Source organism: Oncorhynchus kisutch, unplaced genomic scaffold (genome assembly GCF_002021735.2).
Source record: "Oncorhynchus kisutch isolate 150728-3 unplaced genomic scaffold, Okis_V2 scaffold1019, whole genome shotgun sequence".
Lineage (NCBI taxonomy): Eukaryota > Metazoa > Chordata > Actinopteri > Salmoniformes > Salmonidae > Oncorhynchus > Oncorhynchus kisutch.
Window position 1 is genome coordinate 13,722 of NW_022262964.1, and position 18,268 is coordinate 31,989.

The 18,268-nt window shown below is 47.7% G+C and overlaps 1 protein-coding gene across 2 annotated transcripts in view; it reads right to left on the reverse strand.

The window, feature by feature from the left end:
* Window positions 1-296: 296 nt before the first annotated feature.
* Window positions 297-18,268, reverse strand: part of LOC116364190 (receptor-type tyrosine-protein phosphatase O-like) — an 87,888-nt gene continuing 69,916 nt past the window's right edge. For both annotated transcript variants that reach the window (XM_031817413.1, XM_031817412.1), the window contains 4 exons: window positions 10,327-10,481; window positions 8,704-8,839; window positions 1,826-1,945; window positions 297-403 (listed from right to left, as the gene is read on the reverse strand). In XM_031817413.1, the coding sequence (XP_031673273.1) occupies window positions 1,844-1,945; window positions 8,704-8,839; window positions 10,327-10,481 (393 nt within the window). In that variant the 3' untranslated portion in view covers window positions 297-403; window positions 1,826-1,843. The remainder of the gene's footprint in view (window positions 404-1,825; window positions 1,946-8,703; window positions 8,840-10,326; window positions 10,482-18,268) is intronic.

Sequence of the window (18,268 nt, forward strand, 5' to 3'; positions counted from 1 at the left end):
AGTTGCTGTGTGAAAGATGGGTCCACACTCCCTCTAAACAAGGTTTATAAGAGACGTGTCATCACTCAGAGGGGTCATGCTGCTGTCCCAACCAGCCTGGTTCCTGATGTCTCGGTCAGTTGTGTTGTAGTTCTGCTGAAGGTTGAAGAGGAGAAACAACATCAAGCTTCATAGGGCCAGAACTCCTGGTCAGTCTGAGTCAGTGAACGAGCCTCCTTCAGACCCCTGTTCAATCCCACACAACTAACACCAATTAAAACTCCAATCCATCTTCATGTTGTTCTTCTTGTGTGGTTGTCAGATTAGTCAAACATTCTGTGTTAATTTTTTTTGTATCAATGATGAAACGTGTCTCGGTAGAGAACGGATGCCTGAAGCACGAGAGTCTGAGTGATGTCACGGCCTGCAACAGGAAGAACAGGGTTATTATAGAACTGCTAGTGTAGGGACCTGCTCAGATATAGTCTCTCCTTCTGATGACAGAGAGGTGATTCAGAGGGGTTAGTATAGAACTGCTAGTGTAGGGACCTGCTCAGATATAGTCTCTCCATCTAATGACAGAGAGGTGATTCAGAGGGGTTAGTATAGAACTGCTAGTGTAGGGACCTGCTCAGATATAGTCTCTCCATCTGATGACAGAGAGGTGATTCAGAGGGGTTAGTATAGAACTGCTAGTGTAGGGACCTGCTCAGATATAGTCTCTCCTTCTGATTACAGAGAGGTGATTCAGAGGGGTTAGTATAGAACTGCTAGTGTAGGGACCTGCTCAGATATAGTCTCTCCTTCTGATTACAGAGAGGTGATTCAGAGGGGTTAGTATAGAACTGCTAGTGTAGGGACCTGCTCAGATATAGTCTCTCCTTCTGATGACAGAGAGGTGATTCAGAGGGGTTAGTATAGAACTGCTAGTGTAGGGACCTGCTCAGATATAGTCTCTCCATCTAATGACAGAGAGGTGATTCAGAGGGGTTAGTATAGAACTGCTAGTGTAGGGACCTGCTCAGATAGTCTCTCCTTCTGATGACAGAGAGGTGATTCAGAGAAGATGGCTGAAGATTCAGAGGGGTCGCTGTGGATTCAGAGAGGATGGCTGTGGATTTAGAGAAGGTGGCTGTGGATTTAGAGAGGGTGGCTATAGATTCAGAGGGGTGGCTATAGGTTCAGAGGGGTGGCTATAGGTTCAGAGGGGTGGCTATAGATTCAGAGGGGTGGCTATAGATTCAGAGGGGTGGCTATAGATTCAGAGGGGTGGCTATAGATTCAGAGGGGTGGCTATAGGTTCAGAGGGGTGGCTATAGATTCAGAGGGGTGGCTATAGGTTCAGAGGGGTGTCTATAGATTCAGAGGGGTGTCTATAGATTCAGAGGGGTGGCTATAGATTCAGAGGGGTGGCTATAGATTCAGAGGGGTGGCTATAGATTCAGAGGGGTGGCTATAGATTCAGAGGGGTGGCTATAGATTCAGAGGGGTGGCTATAGTTTCAGAGGGGTGGCTATAGATTCAGAGGGGTGGCTATAGGTTCAGAGGGGTGTCTATAGATTCAGAGGGGTGTCTATAGATTCAGAGGGGTGGCTATAGATTCAGAGGGGTGGCTATAGATTCAGAGGGGTGGCTATAGATTCAGAGGAGTGCCTATAGATTCAGAGGGGTGCCTATAGATTCAGAGGGGTGTCTATAGATTCAGAGGGGTGTCTATAGATTCAGAGGGGTGGCTATAGATTCAGAGGGGTGGCTATAGATTCAGAGGGGTGCCTATAGATTCAGAGGGGTGGCTATAGATTCAGAGGGGTGCCTATAGATTCCCAGGGTGTCTACAGATTCTTACGTTGTGCAGGAGGCATCACTAGGACTTGCTGATGTTCTCGTAGATGACATCACTGCTGATGGACTGTGTCTTCTTCTTCCACATCAGCAGGACACACTGGTGGATGAACACATACTGCTCCTACAGGAAGTGACGTCATACAGGAAGAATGTTTTAGTGACAGTGCATAAGTAGGTCTGAAATGGCACCCTATTCCCCATATAGTGCCCTAGTTCTGACCAGAGCCCTATTCCCCATATAGTGCCCTAGTTCTTACCAGAGCCCTATTCCCCATATAGTGCCCTAGTTCTGACCAGAGACCAGATGGGGCCCTACAGTACCTCGGTCTGAGGGGAAAGGAGACAGTCTGACCAGAGACCAGATGGGACCCTACAGTACCTCGGTCTGAGGGGAAGGGAGACAGTCTGACCAGAGACCAGATGGGACCCTACAGTACCTCGGTCTGAGGGGAAAGGAGACAGTCTGACCAGAGACCAGATGGGACCCTACAGTACCTCGGTCTGAGGGGAAAGGAGACAGTCTGACCAGAGACCAGATGGGACCCTACAGTACCTCGGTCTGAGGGGAAAGGAGACAGTCTGACCAGAGACCAGATGGGGCCCTACAGTACCTCGGTCTGAGGGGAAAGGAGTCTAACCTCTGTCTGGACCATGGAGAGTCGATGGGACCTCATCTCATCTCAGATCCTAACCCCCACTGGGACTGTCTCTTACCGCTGTCTGGACCATGGAGAGTCGATGGGACCTCATCTCATCTCAGATCCTAACCCTAAACCCCACTGGGACTGTCTCTTACCTCTGTCTGGACCATGGAGAGTCGATGAGACCTCATCTCAGATCCTAACCCTAACCCCACTGGGACTGTCTCTTACCTCTGTCTGGACCATGGAGAGTCCATGGGACCTCATCTCATCTCAGATCCTAACCCTAAACCCCACTGGGACTGTCTCTTACCTCTGTCTGGACCATGGAGAGTCGATGAGACCTCATCTCAGATCCTAACCCTAACCCCACTGGGACTGTCTCTTACCTCTGTCTGGACCATGGAGAGTCCATGGGACCTCATCTCATCTCAGATCCTAACCCTAAACCCCACTGGGACTGTCTCTTACCTCTGTCTGGACCATGGAGAGTCGATGAGACCTCATCTCAGATCCTAACCCTAACCCCACTGGGACTGTCTCTTACCTCTGTCTGGACCATGGAGAGTCCATGGGACCTCATCTCATCTCAGATCCTAACCCTAAACCCCACTGGGACTGTCTCTTACCTCTGTCTGGACCATGGAGAGTCGATGAGACCTCATCTCAGATCCTAACCCTAACCCCACTGGGACTGTCTCTTACCTCTGTCTGGACCATGGAGAGTCGATGAGACCTCATCTCAGATCCTAACCCTAACCCCACTGGGACTGTCTCTTACCTCTGTCTGGACCATGGAGAGTCGATGAGACCTCATCTCAGATCCTAACCCTAACCCCACTGGGACTGTCTCTTACCTCTGTCTGGACCATGGAGAGTCCATGGGACCTCATCTCATCTCAGATCCTAACCCTAAACCCCACTGGGACTGTCTCTTACCTCTGTCTGGACCATGGAGAGTCGATGAGACCTCATCTCAGATCCTAACCCTAACCCCACTGGGACTGTCTCTTACCTCTGTCTGGACCATGGAGAGTCGATGAGACCTCATCTCAGATCCTAACCCTAAACCCCACTGGGACTGTCTCTTACCTCTGTCTGGACCATGGAGAGTCGATGAGACCTCATCTCATCTCAGATCCTAACCCTAACCCCACTGGGACTGTCTCTTACCTCTGTCTGGACCATGGAGAGTCGATGAGACCTCATCTCAGATCCTAACCCTAACCCCACTGGGACTGTCTCTTACCTCTGTCTGGACCATGGAGAGTCGATGAGACCTCATCTCAGATCCTAACCCTAAACCCCACTGGGACTGTCTCTTACCTCTGTCTGGACCATGGAGAGTCGATGAGACCTCATCTCAGATCCTAACCCTAACCTCACTGGGACTATCTCTTACCTCTGTCTGGACCATGGAGAGTCGATGAGACCTCATCTCAGATCCTAACCCTAACCCCACTGGGACTGTCTCTTACCTCTGTCTGGACCATGGAGAGTCCATGGGACCTCATCTCATCTCAGATCCTAACCCTAAACCCCACTGGGACTGTCTCTTACCTCTGTCTGGACCATGGAGAGTCGATGAGACCTCATCTCAGATCCTAACCCTAACCCCACTGGGACTGTCTCTTACCTCTGTCTGGACCATGGAGAGTCGATGAGACCTCATCTCAGATCCTAACCCTAAACCCCACTGGGACTGTCTCTTACCTCTGTCTGGACCATGGAGAGTCGATGAGACCTCATCTCATCTCAGATCCTAACCCTAACCCCACTGGGACTGTCTCTTACCTCTGTCTGGACCATGGAGAGTCCATGGGACCTCATCTCATCTCAGATCCTAACCCTAACCCCACTGGGACTGTCTCTTACCTCTGTCTGGACCATGGAGAGTCGATGAGACCTCATCTCATCTCAGATCCTAACCCTAAACCCCACTGGGACTGTCTCTTACCTCTGTCTGGACCATGGAGAGTCCATGGGACCTCATCTCATCTCAGATCTTAACCCTAACCCCACTGGGACTGTCTCTTACCTCTGTCTGGACCATGGAGAGTCGATGAGACCTCATCTCAGATCCTAACCCTAACCCCACTGGGACTGTCTCTTACCTCTGTCTGGACCATGGAGAGTCGATGAGACCTCATCTCAGATCCTAACCCTAAACCCCACTGGGACTGTCTCTTACCTCTGTCTGGACCATGGAGAGTCGATGAGACCTCATCTCATCTCAGATCCTAACCCTAACCCCACTGGGACTGTCTCTTACCTCTGTCTGGACCATGGAGAGTCCATGGGACCTCATCTCATCTCAGATCCTAACCCTAACCCCACTGGGACTGTCTCTTACCTCTGTCTGGACCATGGAGAGTCGATGAGACCTCATCTCATCTCAGATCCTAACCCTAAACCCCACTGGGACTGTCTCTTACCTCTGTCTGGACCATGGAGAGTCCATGGGACCTCATCTCATCTCAGATCCTAACCCTAACCCCACTGGGACTGTCTCTTACCTCTGTCTGGACCATGGAGAGTCGATGAGACCTCATCTCAGATCCTAAACCCCACTGGGACTGTCTCTTACCTCTGTCTGGACCATGGAGAGTCGATGAGACCTCATCTCAGATCCTAAACCCCACTGGGACTGTCTCTTACCTCTGTCTGGACCATGGAGAGTCGATGAGACCTCATCTCAGATCCTAACCCTAACCCCACTGGGACTGTCTCTTACCTCTGTCTGGACCATGGAGAGTCGATGAGACCTCATCTCAGATCCTAACCCTAACCCCACTGGGACTGTCTCTTACCTCTGTCTGGACCATGGAGAGTCCATGGGACCTCATCTCATCTCAGATCCTAACCCTAAACCCCACTGAGACTGTCTCTTACCTCTGTCTGGACCATGGAGAGTCGATGAGACCTCATCTCAGATCCTAACCCTAACCCCACTGGGACTGTCTCTTACCTCTGTCTGGACCATGGAGAGTCGATGAGACCTCATCTCAGATCCTAACCCTAAACCCCACTGGGACTGTCTCTTACCTCTGTCTGGACCATGGAGAGTCGATGAGACCTCATCTCATCTCAGATCCTAACCCTAACCCCACTGGGACTGTCTCTTACCTCTGTCTGGACCATGGAGAGTCCATGGGACCTCATCTCAGCTCAGATCCTAACCCTAACCCCACTGGGACTGTCTCTTACCTCTGTCTGGACCATGGAGAGTCGATGAGACCTCATCTCATCTCAGATCCTAACCCTAAACCCCACTGGGACTGTCTCTTACCTCTGTCTGGACCATGGAGAGTCCATGGGACCTCATCTCATCTCAGATCCTAACCCTAACCCCACTGGGACTGTCTCTTACCTCTGTCTGGACCATGGAGAGTCGATGAGACCTCATCTCAGATCCTAACCCTAACCCCACTGGGACTGTCTCTTACCTCTGTCTGGACCATGGAGAGTCGATGAGACCTCATCTCAGATCCTAACCCTAAACCCCACTGGGACTGTCTCTTACCTCTGTCTGGACCATGGAGAGTCGATGAGACCTCATCTCATCTCAGATCCTAACCCTAACCCCACTGGGACTGTCTCTTACCTCTGTCTGGACCATGGAGAGTCCATGGGACCTCATCTCATCTCAGATCCTAACCCTAACCCCACTGGGACTGTCTCTTACCTCTGTCTGGACCATGGAGAGTCGATGAGACCTCATCTCATCTCAGATCCTAACCCTAAACCCCACTGGGACTGTCTCTTACCTCTGTCTGGACCATGGAGAGTCCATGGGACCTCATCTCATCTCAGATCCTAACCCTAACCCCACTGGGACTGTCTCTTACCTCTGTCTGGACCATGGAGAGTCGATGAGACCTCATCTCAGATCCTAAACCCCACTGGGACTGTCTCTTACCTCTGTCTGGACCATGGAGAGTCGATGAGACCTCATCTCAGATCCTAAACCCCACTGGGACTGTCTCTTACCTCTGTCTGGACCATGGAGAGTCGATGAGACCTCATCTCAGATCCTAACCCTAACCCCACTGGGACTGTCTCTTACCTCTGTCTGGACCATGGAGAGTCGATGAGACCTCATCTCAGATCCTAACCCCACTGGGACTGTCTCTTACCTCTGTCTGGACCATGGAGAGTCGATGAGACCTCATCTCAGACACCATACCCCACTGGGACTGTCTCTTACCTCTGTCTGGACCATGGAGAGTCGATGAGACCTCATCTCAGACACCATACCCCACTGGGACTGTCTCTTACCTCTGTCTGGACCATGGAGAGTCGATGAGACCTCATCTCAGACACCATACCCCACTGGGACTGTCTCTTACCTCTGTCTGGACCATGGAGAGTCGATGAGACCTCATCTCAGACACCATACCCCACTGGGACTGTCTCTTACCTCTGTCTGGACCATGGAGAGTCGATGAGACCTCATCTCAGACACCATACCCCACTGGGACTGTCTCTTACCTCTGTCTGGACCATGGAGAGTCGATGAGACCTCATCTCAGACACCATACCCCACTGGGACTGTCTCTTACCTCTGTCTGGACCATGGAGAGTCGATGAGACCTCATCTCAGACACCATACCCTAACCCCACTGGGACTGTCTCTTACCTCTGTCTGGACCATGGAGAGTCGATGAGACCTCATCTCAGACACCATACCCCACTGGGACTGTCTCTTACCTCTGTCTGGACCATGGAGAGTCGATGAGACCTCATCTCAGACACCATACCCCACTGGGACTGTCTCTTACCTCTGTCTGGACCATGGAGAGTCGATGAGACCTCATCTCAGATCCTAACCCTAAACCCCACTGGGACTGTCTCTTACCTCTGTCTGGACCATGGAGAGTCGATGAGACCTCATCTCAGATCCTAAACCCCACTGGGACTGTCTCTTACCTCTGTCTGGACCATGGAGAGTCGATGAGACCTCATCTCAGATCCTAACCCTAAACCCCACTGGGACTGTCTCTTACCTCTGTCTGGACCATGGAGAGTCGATGAGACCTCATCTCAGATCCTAAACCCCACTGGGACAGTCTCTTACCTCTGTCTGGACCATGGAGAGTCGATGAGACCTCATCTCAGATCCTAAACCCCACTGGGACTGTCTCTTACCTCTGTCTGGACCATGGAGAGTCGATGAGACCTCATCTCAGATCCTAACCCTAACCCCACTGGGACTGTCTCTTACCTCTGTCTGGACCATGGAGAGTCGATGAGACCTCATCTCAGATCCTAACCCCACTGGGACTGTCTCTTACCTCTGTCTGGACCATGGAGAGTCGATGAGACCTCATCTCAGACACCATACCCCACTGGGACTGTCTCTTACCTCTGTCTGGACCATGGAGAGTCGATGAGACCTCATCTCAGACACCATACCCCACTGGGACTGTCTCTTACCTCTGTCTGGACCATGGAGAGTCGATGAGACCTCATCTCAGACACCATACCCCACTGGGACTGTCTCTTACCTCTGTCTGGACCATGGAGAGTCGATGAGACCTCATCTCAGACACCATACCCCACTGGGACTGTCTCTTACCTCTGTCTGGACCATGGAGAGTCGATGAGACCTCATCTCAGACACCATACCCCACTGGGACTGTCTCTTACCTCTGTCTGGACCATGGAGAGTCGATGAGACCTCATCTCAGACACCATACCCCACTGGGACTGTCTCTTACCTCTGTCTGGACCATGGAGAGTCGATGAGACCTCATCTCAGACACCATACCCCACTGGGACTGTCTCTTACCTCTGTCTGGACCATGGAGAGTCGATGAGACCTCATCTCAGACACCATACCCCACTGGGACTGTCTCTTACCTCTGTCTGGACCATGGAGAGTCGATGAGACCTCATCTCAGACACCATACCCTAAACCCCACTGGGACTGTCTCTTACCTCTGTCTGGACCATGGAGAGTCGATGAGACCTCATCTCAGACACCATACCCCACTGGGACTGTCTCTTACCTCTGTCTGGACCATGGAGAGTCGATGAGACCTCATCTCAGACACCATACCCTAAACCCCACTGGGACTGTCTCTTACCTCTGTCTGGACCATGGAGAGTCGATGAGACCTCATCTCAGACACCATACCCCACTGGGACTGTCTCTTACCTCTGTCTGGACCATGGAGAGTCGATGAGACCTCATCTCAGACACCATACCCTAAACCCCACTGGGACTGTCTCTTACCTCTGTCTGGACCATGGAGAGTCGATGAGACCTCATCTCAGACACCATACCCAGGATGTCAGTATACTCATGTTCTCTGATGTGTTGCATCAGTCGGTCCAGAGCGATGAAGGTCCCTGTCCGGCCCACACCAGCACTGTGGAGACAATAGAACATCCTGTTAGTGGAGAGACACCAGCACTGTGGAGACAATAGAACATCCTGTTAGTGGAGAGACACCAGCACTGTGGAGACAATAGAACATCCTGTTAGTGGAGAGACACCAGCACTGTGGAGACAATAGAACATCCTGTTAGTGGAGAGACACCAGCACTGTGGAGACAATAGAACATCCTGTTAGTGGAGAGACACCAGCACTGTGGAGACAATAGAACATCCTGTTAGTGGAGAGACACCAGCACTGTGGAGACAATAGAACATCCTGTTAGTGGAGAGACACCAGCACTGTGGAGACAATAGAACATCCTGTTAGTGGAGAGACACCAGCACTGTGGAGACAATAGAACATCCTGTTAGTGGAGAGACACCAGCACTGTGGAGACAATAGAACATCCTGTTAGTGGAGAGACACCAGCACTGTGGAGACAATAGAACATCCTGTTAGTGGAGAGACACCAGCACTGTGGAGACAATAGAACATCCTGTTAGTGGAGAGACACCAGCACTGTGGAGACAATAGAACATCCTGTTAGTGGTGAGACACCAGCACTGTGGAGACAATAGAACATCCTGTTAGTGGTGAGACACCAGCACTGTGGAGACAATAGAACATCCTGTTAGTGGAGAGACACCAGCACTGTGGAGAGACACGGCACTGTAGAGCTGTCAACTCATTAATAACCTCTGATAACCGTCTGACATCTCACTATGGTTTGAGTGGCTCAGTTGCCTTTGCACTGATTGGAAAGGACTTGACAGCTGAAGACAACATGGTTGACTCTCATCAGTGCAGTGAAAGAGTGTTCTGTAGAGAAACGTTTGTTACTAGGAAACTGTTTATAGTTTAAAAGGCCTGGTTTTCTCAATTCTTTACAAGTGACAATCTTCTCAAAGTAAACAGAGTTGTTTTGTTAATTGTTAGTTACCTTGTGGATTCCTACTTGTGTAGACTGGAAGTTTGGCCTGAAGGTTGTTTCTCTAAGGACTACTGGCTTCCATCTGGGTTTCATATGTGGACTGGAAGTTTGGCCTGAAGGTTGTTTCTCTAAGGACTACTGGCTTCCATCTGGGTTTCATATGTGGACTGGAAGTTTGGCCTGAAGGTTGTTTCTCTAAGGACTGGCTTCCATCTGGGTTTCATATGTGGACTGGAAGTTTGGCCTGAAGGTTGTTTCTCTAAGGACTACTGGCTTCCATTTGGGTTTGGTCTGAAGGCTCTTTCTCTAAGGACTACTGGCTTCCATTTGGGTTTCATATGTGGACTGGAAGTTTGGTCTGAAGGTTGTTTCTCTAAGGACTACTGGCTTCCATTTGGGTTTCATATGTACACTGGAAGTTTGGTCTGAAGGTTGTTTCTCTAAGGACTACTGGCTTCCATTTGGGAGCTCTCAGACAACTCTGTCTGAGTAACATGTCCCTGACAGCATGGCCCCTGTGGTTGAGCCTGGTAGACCCTGTACGTACCTGCAGTGAACCACAATGGGTTCTTTGGTGCGGTTGGCCTGCTGGCGGACGATGTGTACGAACTGCAGGATGCTATCGATGGCGTTGACCGTGGGAACACCGTGGTCCGGCCAGGACGTGTAGTTGAGATGGAGGACATCCTGAGACTCGTCAGCCTGCAGGGGGAGACACCACGGAAAGACAGACAGTTAGATAAGGCTGATGGATCAGCATACATCAGATCTCTCCATCCGGGTCTAGCTAGCAGCAGGGCACCTCCTCCACCTCCACCTCCTAAAAAGGGGGAGACTTGCAAGCCGAAGAACACCACCCCAACCGTGAAGTACGGGGGTGGCAGCATCATGTTGTGGGTGTGCTTTGCTGCAGGGACTGGTGCAGAAGAAAAAAAATTATGTGGATATATTGAAGCAACATCTCAAGACATCAGTCAGGAAGTTAAAGCTTGGTCTTAAATGGGTCTTCCAAATGGACAATGACCCCAAGCATACTTCCAAAGTTGTGGCAAAATGGCTTAAGGACAACAAAGGCAAGGTATTGGAGTGGCCATCACAAAGCCCTCACCTCAATCCTATAGAAAAGGTGTGGGCAGAACTGAAAAAGCGTGTGTGAGCAAGGAGGCCTACAAACCTGACTCAGTTACACCAGCTCTGTCAGGAGGAATGGGCCATAATTCACCCAACTTATTGTGGGAAGCTTGTGGAAGTCTACCCGACACGTTTGACCCAAGTTAAACAATTTAAAGGTAATGCTTCCAAATACTAATTGAGTGAATGTAAACTTCTGACCCACTGGGAATGTGATGAAAGGACTACCTGACATGATGACTCCTTGCTGTCCCCAGTCCACCTGGCCATGCTGCTGCTCCAGTTTCAACTTCCACCTGACTGTGCTGCTGCTCCAGTTTCAACTGTTCTGCCTTATTATTATTCGACCATGCTGGTCATTTATGAACATTTGAACATCTTGGCCATGTTCTGTTATAATCTCCACCCGGCACAGCCAGAAGAGGACTGGCCACCCCACATAGCCTGGTTCCTCTCTAGGTTTCTTCCTAGGTTTTGGCCTTTCTAAGGAGTTTTTCCTAGCCACCGTGCTTCTACACCTGCATTGCTTGCTGTTTGGGGTTTTAGGCTGGGTTTCTGTACAGCACTTTGAGATATCAGCTGATGTACGAAGGGCTATATAAATAAATTTGATTTGATTTGATGAAAGAAATAAAAGCTGAAATAAATAATTCTCCCTACTATTATTCTGACTTTTCACATTCTTAAAATAAAGTGGTGATCCTAACTGAGCTAAAACAGGGAATTTTAACTAGGATTAAATGTCAGGAATAGTGATTAACTGAGTTTAAATGTCTTTGGCTAAGGTGTATGTAAACTTCCGATATTCCGCCTATGGGCTACATGAGGTGTGGTACTAACCTTATAGGACTATGGACTAGACTACATGAGGTGTGATACTAACCTTATAGGACTATGGACTAGACTACATGAGGTGTGATACTAACCTTATAGGACTATGGGCTAGGCTACATGAGGTGTGATACTAACCTTATAGGACTATGGGCTAGGCTACATGAGGTGTGATACTAACCTTATAGGCCTATGGGCTACATGAGGTGTGATACTAACCTTATAGGACTATGGACTAGACTACATGAGGTGTGGTACTAACCTTATAGGCCTATGGGCTACATGAGGTGTGGTACTAACCGTATAGGCCTATGGGCTACATGAGGTGTGGTACTAACCTTATAGGCCTATGGGCTACATGAGGTGTGGTACTAACCTTATAGGCCTATGGGCTACATGAGGTGTGGTACTAACCTTATAGGACTATGGGCTACATGAGGTGTGGTACTAACCTTATAGGCCTATGGGCTACATGAGGTGTGGTACTAACCTTATAGGCCTATGGGCTACATGAGGTGTGGTACTAACCTTATAGGACTATGGGCTACATGAGGTGTGATACTAACCTTATAGGACTATGGGCTACATGAGGTGTGATACTAACCTTATAGGACTATGGGCTAGGCTACATGAGGTGTGGTACTAACCTTATAGGCCTATGGGCTACATGAGGTGTGGTACTAACCTTATAGGCCTATGGGCTACATGAGGTGTGGTACTAACCTTATAGGACTATGGGCTACATGAGGTGTGATACTAACCTTATAGGACTATGGGCTAGGCTACATGAGGTGTGGTACTAACCTTATAGGACTATGGGCTACATGAGGTGTGATACTAACCTTATAGGCCTATGGGCTACATGAGGTGTGATACTAACCTTATAGGACTATGGACTAGACTACATGAGGTGTGATACTAACCTTATAGGACTATGGACTAGACTACATGAGGTGTGATACTAACCTTATAGGACTATGGGCTAGGCTACATGAGGTGTGATACTAACCTTATAGGACTATGGGCTAGGCTACATGAGGTGTGGTACTAACCTTATAGGACTATGGGCTACATGAGGTGTGGTACTAACCTTATAGGACTATGGGCTACATGAGGTGTGATACTAACCTTATAGGCCTATGGGCTACATGAGGTGTGATACTAACCTTATAGGACTATGGGCTAGGCTACATGAGGTGTGATACTAACCTTATAGGACTATGGGCTAGGCTACATGAGGTGTGATACTAACATTATAGGCCTATGGGCTACATGAGGTGTGATACTAACCTTATAGGACTATGGGCTAGGCTACATGAGGTGTGATACTAACCTTATAGGACTATGGGCTAGGCTACATGAGGTGTGGTACTAACCTTATAGGCCTATGGGCTACATGAGGTGTGGTACTAACCTTATAGGACTATGGGCTAGGCTACATGAGGTGTGATACTAACCTTATAGGACTATGGACTAGACTACATGAGGTGTGATACTAACCTTATAGGACTATGGGCTAGACTACATGAGGTGTGATACTAACCTTATAGGACTATGGACTAGACTACATGAGGTGTGATACTAACCTTATAGGACTATGGGCTAGGCTACATGAGGTGTGATACTAACCTTATAGGACTATGGACTAGACTACATGAGGTGTGATACTAACCTTATAGGACTATGGGCTAGGCTACATGAGGTGTGATACTAACCTTATAGGACTATGGGCTACATGAGGTGTGATACTAACCTTATAGGACTATGGGCTAGGCTACATGAGGTGTGGTACTAACCTTATAGGACTATGGGCTAGGCTACATGAGGTGTGATACTAACCTTATAGGACTATGGGCTAGGCTACATGAGGTGTGATACTAACCTTATAGGACTATGGGCTAGGCTACATGAGGTGTGATACTAACCTTATAGGACTATGGACTAGACTACATGAGGTGTGATACTAACCTTATAGGTCTATGGGCTAGACTACATGAGGTGTGATACTAACCTTATAGGACTATGGGCTACATGAGGTGTGATACTAACCTTATAGGTCTATGGGCTAGACTACATGAGGTGTGATACTAACCTTATAGGACTATGGGCTAGGCTACATGAGGTGTGATACTAACCTTATAGGCCTATGGGCTAGGCTACATGAGGTGTGATACTAACCTTATAGGACTATGGGCTATATGAGGTGTGATACTAACCTTATAGGACTATGGGCTAGGCTACATGAGGTGTGATACTAACCTTATAGGTCTATGGGTTAGACTACATGAGGTGTGATACTAACCTATAGGACTATGGACTAGGCTACATGAGGTGTGATACTAACCTTATAGGACTATGGGCTAGACTACATGAGGTGTGATACTAACCTTATAGGTCTATGGGCTAGACTACATGAGGTGTGATACTAACCTTATAGGTCTATGGGCTAGACTACATGAGGTGTGATACTAACCTTATAGGACTATGGGTTAGACTACATGAGGTGTGATACTAACCTTATAGGACTATGGGCTACATGAGGTGTGGTACTAACCTTATAGGTCTATGGGCTAGACTACATGAGGTGTGATACTAACCTTATAGGTCTATGGGCTAGACTACATGAGGTGTGATACTAACCTTATAGGTCTATGGGCTAGACTACATGAGGTGTGGTACTAACCTTATAGGACTATGGGCTAGGCTACATGAGGTGTGATACTAACCTTATAGGCCTATGGGCTAGGCTACATGAGGTGTGGTACTAACCTTATAGGACTATGGGCTAGGCTACATGAGGTGTGATACTAACCTTATAGGCCTATGGGCTAGGCTACATGAGGTGTGATACTAACCTTATAGGACTATGGACTAGACTACATGAGGTGTGATACTAACCTTATAGGCCTATGGGCTAGACTACATGAGGTGTGATACTAACCTTATAGGACTATGGGCTAGGCTACATGAGGTGTGATACTAACCTTATAGGACTATGGACTAGACTACATGAGGTGTGATACTAACCTTATAGGTCTATGGGCTAGACTACATGAGGTGTGATACTAACCTTATAGGACTATGGGCTACATGAGGTGTGATACTAACCTTATAGGTCTATGGGCTAGACTACATGAGGTGTGATACTAACCTTATAGGACTATGGGCTAGGCTACATGAGGTGTGATACTAACCTTATAGGACTATGGGCTAGGCTACATGAGGTGTGATACTAACCTTATAGGACTATGGGCTAGGCTACATGAGGTGTGATACTAACCTTATAGGACTATGGGCTACATGAGGTGTGATACTAACCTTATAGGACTATGGGCTAGACTACATGAGGTGTGATACTAACCTTATAGGACTATGGGCTACATGAGGTGTGATACTAACCTTATAGGACTATGGGCTAGACTACATGAGGTGTGATACTAACCTTATAGGACTATGGGCTAGGCTACATGAGGTGTGATACTAACCTTATAGGACTATGGACTAGGCTACATGAGGTGTGATACTAACCTTATAGGACTATGGGCTAGGCTACATGAGGTGTGATACTAACCTTATAGGACTATGGGCTAGGCTACATGAGGTGTGATACTAACCTTATAGGACTATGGGCTAGGCTACATGAGGTGTGATACTAACCTTATAGGCCTATGGGCTAGGCTATATGAGGTGTGATACTAACCTTATAGGACTATGGGCTAGGCTACATGAGGTGTGATACTAACCTTATAGGTCTATGGGTTAGACTACATGAGGTGTGATACTAACCTATAGGACTATGGACTAGGCTACATGAGGTGTGATACTAACCTTATAGGTCTATGGGCTAGACTACATGAGGTGTGATACTAACCTTATAGGACTATGGGCTAGACTACATGAGGTGTGATACTAACCTTATAGGACTATGGGTTAGACTACATGAGGTGTGATACTAACCTTATAGGACTATGGGCTACATGAGGTGTGGTACTAACCTTATAGGTCTATGGGCTAGGCTACATGAGGTGTGATACTAACCTTATAGGCCTATGGGCTAGGCTACATGAGGTGTGGTACTAACCTTATAGGACTATGGGCTAGACTACATGAGGTGTGGTACTAACCTTATAGGACTATGGGCTAGACTACATGAGGTGTGATACTAACCTTATGGGACTATGGGTTAGACTACATGAGGTGTGATACTAACCTTATAGGACTATGGGCTACATGAGGTGTGGTACTAACCTTATAGGTCTATGGGCTAGACTACATGAGGTGTGATACTAACCTTATAGGTCTATGGGCTAGACTACATGAGGTGTGATACTAACCTTATAGGTCTATGGGCTAGACTACATGAGGTGTGGTACTAACCTTATAGGACTATGGGCTAGGCTACATGAGGTGTGATACTAACCTTATAGGCCTATGGGCTACATGAGGTGTGATACTAACCTTATAGGACTATGGGCTAGACTACATGAGGTGTGGTACTAACCTTATAGGACTATGGGCTAGGCTACATGAGGTGTGATACTAACCTTATAGGACTATGGGCTAGACTACATGAGGTGTGATACTAACCTTATAGGACTATGGGCTAGGCTACATGAGGTGTGATACTAACCTTATAGGCCTATGGGCTAGGCTACATGAGGTGTGATACTAACCTTATAGGACTATGGACTAGACTACATGAGGTGTGATACTAACCTTATAGGCCTATGGGCTAGACTACATGAGGTGTGATACTAACCTTATAGGACTATGGACTAGACTACATGAGGTGTGATACTAACCTTATAGGACTATGGGCTAGACTACATGAGGTGTGGTACTAACCTTATAGGACTATGGGTTAGACTACATGAGGTGTGATACTAACCTATAGGACTATGGGCTAGGCTACATGAGGTGTGATACTAACCTTATAGGACTATGGGCTACATGAGGTGTGATACTAACCTTATAGGCCTATGGGCTAGGCTACATGAGGTGTGATACTAACCTTATAGGACTATGGACTAGACTACATGAGGTGTGATACTAACCTTATAGGCCTATGGGCTAGGCTACATGAGGTGTGATACTAACCTTATAGGACTATGGGCTAGGCTACATGAGGTGTGATACTAACCTTATATGCCTATGGGCTAGGCTACATGAGGTGTGATACTAACCTTATAGGACTATGGGCTAGGCTACATGAGGTGTGATACTAACCTTATAGGACTATGGGCTAGGCTACATGAGGTGTGATACTAACCTTATAGGACTATGGGCTACATGAGGTGTGATACTAACCTTATAGGACTATGGGCTAGACTACATGAGGTGTGATACTAACCTTATAGGCCTATGGGCTAGACTACATGAGGTGTGATACTAACCTTATAGGACTATGGGCTAGGCTACATGAGGTGTGATACTAACCTTATAGGACTATGGGCTAGACTACATGAGGTGTGATACTAACCTTATAGGACTATGGACTAGACTACATGAGGTGTGATACTAACCTTATAGGACTATGGGCTAGGCTACATGAGGGTGTGATAACCTAACCTTATAAGCCTATGGGCTAGGCTACATGAGGTGTGATACTAACTTATAGGACTATGGGCTAGGCTACATGAGGTGTGATACTAACCTTATAGGCCTATGGGCTAGGCTACATGAGGTGTGATACTAACCTTATAGGACTATGGACTAGACTACATGAGGTGTGATACTAACCTTATAGGCCTATGGGCTAGGCTACATGAGGTGTGATACTACCTTATAGGACTATGGGCTAGGCTACATGAGGTGTGATACTAAACCTTATATGCCTATGGGCTAGGCTACATGAGGTGTGATACTAACCTTATAGACTATGGGCTAGGCTACATGAGGTGTGATACTAACCTTATAGGACTATGGGCTAGGCTACATGAGGTGTGATACTAACCTTATAGGACTATGGCTGCTACATGAGGTGTGATACTAACCTTATAGGACTATGGGCTAGACTACATGAGGTGTGATACTAACCTTATAGGCCTATGGGCTAGACTACATGAGGTGTGATACTAACCTTATAGGACTATGGGCTAGGCTACATGAGGTGTGATACTAACCTTATAGGACTATGGACTAGACTACATGAGGTGTGATACTAACCTTATAGGTACTATGGCTAGACTACATGAGGTGTGATACTAACCTTATAGGACTATGGGCTACATGAGGTGTGATACTAACCTTATAGGTCTATGGGCTAGGACTACATGAGGTGTGATACTAACCTTATAGGACTATGGGACTAGGACTACATGAGGTGTGATACTAACCTTATAGGTCTATGGGCTAGACTACATGAGGTGTGATACTAACCTTATAGGTCTATGGGCTAGACTACATGAGGTGTGATACTAACCTTATAGGACTATGGGCTACATGAGGTGTGATACTAACCTTATAGGACTATGGGCTACATGAGGTGTGGTACTAACCTTATAGGTCTATGGGCTAGGCTACATGAG